The 8,228-nt window shown below is 36.6% G+C and overlaps 1 protein-coding gene across 1 annotated transcript; it reads left to right on the top strand.

Annotated features, from left to right (window-relative positions):
• The first annotated feature begins 6 nt into the window (after positions 1 to 6).
• LOC107458521 (uncharacterized) lies at positions 7 to 6,276 on the top strand. Its single transcript, XM_052251564.1, has 9 exons — positions 7 to 2,064; positions 2,221 to 2,847; positions 2,935 to 3,012; positions 4,046 to 4,383; positions 4,698 to 4,845; positions 4,936 to 5,058; positions 5,337 to 5,444; positions 5,538 to 5,556; positions 6,083 to 6,276. The coding sequence occupies exons 1-9, from the start codon at positions 106 to 108 to the stop codon at positions 6,274 to 6,276; spliced, it is 3,594 nt and encodes a 1,197-aa protein (XP_052107524.1). The 5' UTR covers positions 7 to 105.
• The last annotated feature ends 1,952 nt before the right edge of the window (positions 6,277 to 8,228 follow it).

An 8,228-nucleotide genomic window follows, 5' to 3' on the forward strand; every position in this document is an offset into this window, starting at 1 on the left:
CAAATTTCTAAATTGTGATTAACTAGTACTCAAGGTTTTCGAAGCACCTTTGGCATAAAGGCTGTAAATAAATTCTTCTTTTTTCAAGTAAAAGGATATGGTATAATGGAACATTCAAGATTCCAAAAAGTGCTTCCAAGCAATACAATGGAACCAAGAAATGGTGAATTCCAGCCTGGGTTGCAGCCAATGATGCAGGATCGACCGGATGACATGCATACAATTAGAAGACCACCTAATGTTGGTACGGCACAAACCAAACCTGTACTTAATTTTTCCATACAGACAGGTGAGGAATTTGCTCTCGAATTTATGAGAGATAGGGTGAATCTTGGGAAGCCTATGTTTCCAAATGTCGGTGACACTAATTATACACCAGGTTATATGGATCTAAAAGGCATTTTAGGCATTAGTCATCCAACATCAGAAAGTGGATCAGACATTTCCATGCTTTCAATGGTTGACAAATATCCAAAAGAGTTCGAAAGAGTGAACACATCATTGCAGGGAGACAAAAGCAATTATGGGTCAATTCGATCAATACCAAGAACTTCAATGACTCAGGACAGTAGACAACTTGTGCAGAAGTATGGCTCTTCTCGAGGTTCCGATAGCTCATCAATGCTATTGAAGTTCCTTTGCAGCTTTGGTGGGAGAATATTACCTCGACCAAGTGATGGAAAACTAAGGTATGTTGGAGGTGATACACGTATTCTTCGTATAAGAAAGAATATATCTTGGCAGGAGCTCTTGCAGAAAGCATTATTAATGTATAGTCAGGTTCATGCAATCAAGTATCAGCTTCCGGGGGAAGATCTTGATGCTTTGGTATCTGTGTCATGTGATGAAGATTTGCAGAATATGATGGAAGAATGTAACCATCTAGAAGACAGAGAAGGATCACAAAAGCCTAGGATGTTTTTGTTCTCATTGAGTGATTTGGAGGACGCTCAATTTGGTCTCAGTGGTTTGGGTGATGATTCTGAGATCCAATATGTTGTTGCTGTTAACGGCATGGACATGGGATCAAGAAGAAACTCAACCCTGATTGGCGTGAACTTTTCAGCAAATGATCTGCATGATTTGGACAGGCAGAACACTGAAAGGGAGACTGGTAAAGTTGCTGTTGAATCTGTAGGTGTCAACAATTCTCTCTTGAATAACAAATTTGACTCATCACCAAATGTGGAATCCTTGCAACCAGTGCTACCTACTTCCTCAAATTCTTATGAAAGATATCCACAGTCCTTGCAACCAATGCACCATGGGGATCCTGTTGGTCAATATCATGTATCTAGATCTGTTGTTGAAGACATTCCTACTACTATGCCTCCTCGTGCACTGATTAATCAAGATGGGGTTTTTAGCAAAGGCCATCCACCAGTCGGATTACCAGTACATAATTCTGAAATACCACCAGTGGTCACAAAAAAGAAGGGTGATAGTTTGATTGAACAAGCAAGCGACCAGGGTAAAGTTTTATACTTGGAAACACCATCCTCAGCTCCTACTCAACTATTTGATGGTTACATGAAAAATAATTTTCCCGAAGCAACAGCTGTAGTTACTATGCCAGAGGGCTATCCAATACCTCCGACAAAAAAGGACCAGCTACAGAACTATGAAGATGGTGCTTCTACATCTAACAGTGGTTTTGGTCCCACTTATGTCGACTCCCAGTCAAATGCTGTTGATTTTAGTTCTCTTAACCCTCCTCCTCTTCCTGAAAGAGTTTACTATTCAGAAAGGATTCCTAGGGAGCAAGTAGATTTGCTGAATCGGTCCACCAAGTCAGATGATTTACATGGTTCTCAGTTTAACATTTCCGATTTACTTTCTGATGCAAAACCCTCAGATTCAGTTACAGGATCTGACAACAACTTGCATAATGGGAATCAGCCTCTCCGATCTGAGGAATTGGGTGTTGCAGCAAAGCCTTTGCCTGCTGATGGCTATGCTATTGATAATGGGACTGCCAAACATCAAATATACAAACATTTTCCTGATCCAAGTAGCCAGTTGAAGTCAAAACTAACTGAGCATGTGAATTCTGAGTTGAAGAAGGTAGTACCAAAAGTTGAAGGAAGTAATGATGTAGTAACTAAAGATCATGTTGTTAATTTTGAACCTGAAACTTATTGTAAAGATAATCATATCAAACACCGGCTTGACGAGATAAAACATAGCAAATCAGAATCTGACTTTCCTACTTTGCATCAGGTTCCCTCTGCTAGGCAACTTGAGGATCCTGCTTCATGTCTTCCCGAGGTCGATTGGGGCAATGCCACTGTTACAGAATCTAATGAAAGTCGCATGGTTCAAGGACTACCTGTTTCTCTAAATGGGAATCAAACTACCAAGGATGATTTTCAACCTTCTTCAAGTGTTGCTTCAAAGACATCACAAGGTGACATTCTAATTGATATTGATGATCGATTTCCCCGTGAAGTGCTTAGTGACATGTATAAAGCTTTACTTGAAGAAGGTTTCTCGGGTCGGCATCCACTAACCTCGGATGGAGTAGGTCTAAGCATAAATGTGAAAAATCATGAACCTACACCTTGGGAATATTTTCACAAACTGGCACAAGAAGGACTCAATAATGTCTCTCTCATTGATCAGGATCATGTTAGTTTTTCACCTGCAATAGAAGAAGTGGAAGATGAGGGTAGAACTCAACATGTTACGCCTCTAACAACAGGTGAAATATATCAGAAAGACTTACATGGAAGGGTTGAAACAGAAACTACTATTCTAAAGCCAAATGATCCCCTCGTGAAGGATACTGAAAGTATGCAATTTAATGCTATCATGGAAAACATAAGAGCACAGGAATCAGTTTTTGAGGTATGCTTTTTAATATATTCAATTTCATTTCAGAATCTTTATAACTATATTTGTTTGCTGACAGAAGTATTTGTCATCTTAACACAGGATGGGAAGTTTGAAACAAGAAATCGTACACCTCCTGTTGATCCTCCCGTAAGTGAAATTGACCCGAATTCTTTGCAGGTGAGTTCCTCCTTCTCTCGTCTGCGATATTTCTTCTGTGGCATGGTTCTCATTTTTAGAGGAGTAAACTAAATGAATATTTTTATTATGGAGTGATTGCTAAGTTGTCAAAGTTTTATAAATTTATTGATGTCTTGTACATCAATGAATAGCGATAATGCCTAGGCTTAAATTGGCATGCTTTGCTGGTCTAGTTCCTAGTTATTTGTTTAATAATCGAGACTTGTTTTGGTAACTTCTTGAGTTCATGTTGGCAGCAGAGTATGATGCTTGCATTTTATTGAACAAGGCTTGATCATTTTAATCTGTTCCCATTCTTTCATTTTCATTGAGGTTACTACAACAGTACTGAGCTATGATATCAGCAAGTAAAGGGAAAAGAAACATCAGAGTGAGAAAAAAATTTGTGGGAAGAGAGAGAAATCGCAGGGAGAGAGGTAGCAAGGGAGAGAACGAGTTTAGATGAGAACAATGATTGCAATGATTAAACTCTGGTCTGCATGACTAGTTTATATGAATTCAAGTAGACTTGCTTCTTTTGGAAGCTTTCAACAGAGGTTTAGTGAAAAACAATATCAGCTAACAACATTTTGATAGCATCCTTTTGAATTAAGTGACATGCTAATATAGCTCTAGAAAACAGCATTAGTAGCTGCTGCTTATATCCTTCATCAAAGAATTTCGTTCTAAAGATCCTTCCATACTGAACATTTTGTGCTTTGTGGCTTTCAGTTGTATCTCTAGTTATTGCATTCTTCAATTGTTGAATTTTCTTAGGCATACTTTTAAGTCTGTAACATGTGTATCAAAATACAATGTATGGACAAGTTAACCAAGTTTCAGTCATGATATGATTCTTTATTTCTCTTTTCATCTTCTCATATTACCTATTGTAGACTGCTCTGGTCATCTAGCTGTTTTATATTTTCATAACTATTTACATCGTCACTTGAATTCATTGTCTTCATTGAATACTGGTCTAAGCATTAAAGTCTTCAGTCCTGTTGTTTCATTGTTCTGGTGCAATTGATAGGTCATAATGAATGAAGATCTTGAAGAGCTGAAGGAGCTGGGTTCTGGTACCTTTGGGACTGTGTATCATGGAAAATGGCGTGGAACCGATGTTGCCATCAAAAGAATAAAGAAGAGCTGTTTCACCGGTCGATCATCAGAGCAAGAGAGACTGGTATTTGCTTCTTTTTCTCAGACTTTAGAATTCTGGCGGGAAGCTGATATTCTTTCCAAGCTTCATCACCCAAATGTTGTGGCATTTTATGGTGTAGTTCAGGATGGACCTGGAGGAACAATGGCCACTGTTACGGAGTACATGGTGGATGGTTCTCTTCGGCATGTATTGCTTCGCAAAGATAGGTAATGTACCTAGAAAGAAGCTTTGCATTTCTATTATTTAGTTCTTCATGTCAAACAATGTCTTCGGTAATTATTTTTATTTACGTCTGCCTTTTATCTAATATAGTGAAAGTTGTGTGATTATAAATTACAATAACTCCAATTTCTTATAGAAGCCATGATCTATGCAATCTGTTTCTTTGCTTTTGTAATTTTGTTACAGCCATAAGTCATAACTCGTAAGTGCTACTAGAATTCACTGTTTTATAATGTCCAGGTATGAATATCATGTCTGTTGGTGGATTTGGCTCTAATGGGTCTAACTTGTATTGTAGGTATCTAGATCGTCGCAAGAGACTGATAATTGCTATGGATGCAGCTTTTGGAATGGAGTATTTACACTCAAAAAATATTGTTCATTTTGACTTAAAATGTGATAATTTGCTTGTGAACTTGAAAGATCCTTTACGGCCAATATGCAAGGTAACTACGCTTGTATTTTTGTCTAATTGTTTAAGTTGGAAGCTTCTTTGTGTTTAAGAGTTGACAAGACTAAGAAACTTGTGTTTCCAGGTTGGTGATTTTGGCTTGTCAAAAATTAAGCGGAATACCTTGGTCTCGGGTGGCGTGCGGGGGACTCTTCCTTGGATGGCACCAGAGCTGCTGAATGGTAGCAGCAACAAGGTGTCAGAAAAGGTAGAATTTTAAGTTGTCTTCTACTCTTTCCAAAGATTAAAATTCAAGTATGCAGCTGAATTTACTGATCTAATATTCTGATCTCTATTTTAGGCATTAAAAACTGCTTTGATCTCACCTGGAAAGTCTTTATTTGTCATAGTACTCTGGATTTCTTAACTTCCCCTTACCTTTGGAGAAGAAATCCCTGTGAAATTAAAGAAATCTACTTCATTTCTGTTTTTGTCTGCCTTGTTACTCGGAGTTATTTGCATCTAAAATTGAATTCTTATTTGTAGGTTGATGTGTTCTCCTTTGGCATAGTATTGTGGGAAATTCTAACTGGTGAGGAGCCTTATGCCAATATGCACTATGGTGCAATTACATTTTTCTACCAATTTTTGGAAGTAAGAATATGCTTGGACAACTTTTTATGCATTCGCTATGAACAGTGACTGTATAAAAAGATTTAGGTGTTTTTGAGTTGAGCTTTTGAAAAGAATGTTGTTAGTGAATCAGGTTGAAAAAGAGGATCTAAATGAGGAACATAGGGTTTTCACCTAAGATTCCGAAGCATCACATCAAAGATTTGAGAAGTTGAAGCAGTTAGGTGAAGCCAAATAAATGGTTTTATGATCTCTCTTTAACATTCCCTCTCACATGATAGATCAAAACATTTTGATACAAATGATCACAACTGTCACCATCAAAACTGAAAAAAAAAAAAAATTCAAAACAAAATAGTAAAATTTGAACACTAGAGATTGCAACTGGTTCAAGTGTGATTTTAGCTAGCTTTGCTTGTTATCCTTATTATTATTGTTGTCATTATTATGGTATAAACCACTTATCTGTGTGCCTGGATTTTAACCAATTCGACCCCAGTTGAGTTGACTGTGTGTAAGACACTCTGGGTACAAGTTCTCGTGTTCTTTCGCATAAACATGCTTAGGAGAAACAAGTGCCAAAAAACCAATCAAAGTGCTTGTTACTCAAAATTTGTCATTTGATCACCATATGACCCATAATTTCTCTTTCCATACAGGTGGGATTGTTAATAACACATTAAGGCCAACAATTCCCAGTTACTGCGACTCAGAATGGCGAACACTGATGGAGCAGTGCTGGGCACCAAATCCTGCAGTCAGACCTTCCTTTACAGAAATTGCCCGTCGATTGCGTGTGATGTCTGTGGCAGCTAGCCAGGCAAAGGTGCAAGGCCAAAAGGCGTCTAAATGATTTGAAAGAGAGATGTGTTTGTTGCTGCTTTTCCAACCCTAATACCAATATTGGCGTTGGTATTGTTAAAATCATACTCCAAGTGTATTATTATACCACCTCAACTTTTTATTGAAAATTTTCTTTTTTTTTTTTCTTTTATCAACCCTATACTTTTGTGAGCTAAATTTGTGTGTATATGAAACTGCTTTTGTGCAAACGGAAAATAGTCTTCTTTTCTATGTTGTTTGGTTCCCTTTTACTTTGTATATTTGCCCTTTGAACCAAATTTCTTGCATCTATAAGTAAGTCACAATTTTGTGTTAGTTTTTGAGTTGGATGTATAATTTCATGTATGGACTTGACCAACGTTATTTTTTTATGTGTGTGCTCATGATGAGGAAAAGGTGTAACTATAAAAGAAAAGGAAATAACTCCGAATTATGAAAAAAAGTGTAACTATTGGGAGAAGTAACATTAAATGTTGTTTTTCGGAATTACAAAACAAGTATCTTCTACAATTTTTGTACAAGAAAACGGTTTAACTAGTTGGAAAATAGTTATACATACGAGGGAATTTTTACCTCAAAAGTTAGCTTTTCAGAATGTTTGCGATTTATTTTAAAAGTACTTCTAATATTTAGTCACGTTCAATTTTGTTCTTAACATTTTTAATTTAACTCAATTATCTCTGAACGTTAATTTCATGTAAAACGTTAGGGATAAAATTGAAAACTTCCAATAGTAGTTTTGACACAAATTAAAAACATTAGGGACAAAATTGGATTAATAAAAAATGTTAGGAATAAAATTGAATGAAATTAAACATTAGGGATATTTTTGAAAAAAAATTGCAAACGTTGGGAACAAAAAAGTATATTTTACCCTAATCTTTAATATTGTTATTCGATCAGCTTCATAGTACACAAGTTCACAAATTTCATACTCAGTCCTTATCTAGTCTTGAGTGTGAGGAGTGTGTAAAATCCTACATTAACCAGAAAATGAAAGCCTGATAACTTTTATGTATAAACTATTAAAATGGTATCTAAAATTTTATACCGCTCACAAAAATAACCTAAAATTATTTTCATGTTGAGTTTAATTTCCATCATTTTAGCTTTAGTGCATGGGACAATGTCAAAGGTTTTGCTAGCGTTATTTTGAAGAAAGTGGATGGAATGAACAAAGGCTTTTATAATGGGGTGGTCTTGAGTTAGAATTTGGTGGAGACATTGCCCTTTAGTGCATGAGAGAATGTCAAAGATTTTGCATCTATCAACCCACTTGAAGTTGTTCTCTTTTTTCTTGTTGACACTTTCGAAGAGCTCTTTCTGAGAAGGCGGGCAGCAAAACTCACTTTCTTCCCAACATAAAACACCTGAAGTCGTTTGTTGTCTAGAAAATAAAAATCCAAATAAGGATGAAGGCAAAGAATATGCTGCTTAAGACAATTAATTTTTTTGTTGTGCCGCATAAGTGGAGGAGAGTCGGCAGTGTGCAACAACCCTCTTGTATTGGATACCTGACTAGCTTGTGCATTGGCCATTGTGTCCCAACAATCCTCTGTAGCCAATACTCCCAGACTTGTGCGAGGATATCATCGCAGATCCAATAATCTGTCATAGAGCCCTTGTTGTGGATGTTGGCAAACATCTTGTGAAGATGCTTCACTGCCCTCAGCCGCCATACGTTGTACATCCTCTACTCTTCACCATACTGGAACTTGAAATGTTGCTACAACAAACAAAAATAGTGAGAAGCATGAAAATTACTATATATAAATGTTTTAAATGATGTAATATATTATGAAATTTTAAATAAAGAACACGTAATTACCTTAAATAAGACCCACTAGAAGTCTTGAACTCGATCAGGAGTCATGCCAAACCTGGGTATAAATTACTAGTAGTGGTTCTTGAATACATATGTAATAATCTTCATGCCTTTAATCCTTACCTTACTAGTCAATT

Source organism: Arachis duranensis, chromosome 7, assembly GCF_000817695.3.
Source record: "Arachis duranensis cultivar V14167 chromosome 7, aradu.V14167.gnm2.J7QH, whole genome shotgun sequence".
In the NCBI taxonomy this organism is placed as follows: domain Eukaryota; kingdom Viridiplantae; phylum Streptophyta; class Magnoliopsida; order Fabales; family Fabaceae; genus Arachis; species Arachis duranensis.

Excerpts from the sequence above, each read along its gene's own strand:
- LOC107458521 (XM_052251564.1), top strand. The coding sequence starts at position 106 with ATGGAACATTCAAGATTCCAAAAAGTGCTTCCAAGCAATACAATGGAA. Across the intron at positions 2,065-2,220 it reads TGAATTCTGAGTTGAAGAAG|GTTCCCTCTGCTAGGCAACT; the intron begins GTAGTACCAAAA and ends ACTTTGCATCAG. Across the intron at positions 4,846-4,935 it reads CTTTACGGCCAATATGCAAG|GTTGGTGATTTTGGCTTGTC; the intron begins GTAACTACGCTT and ends TTGTGTTTCCAG.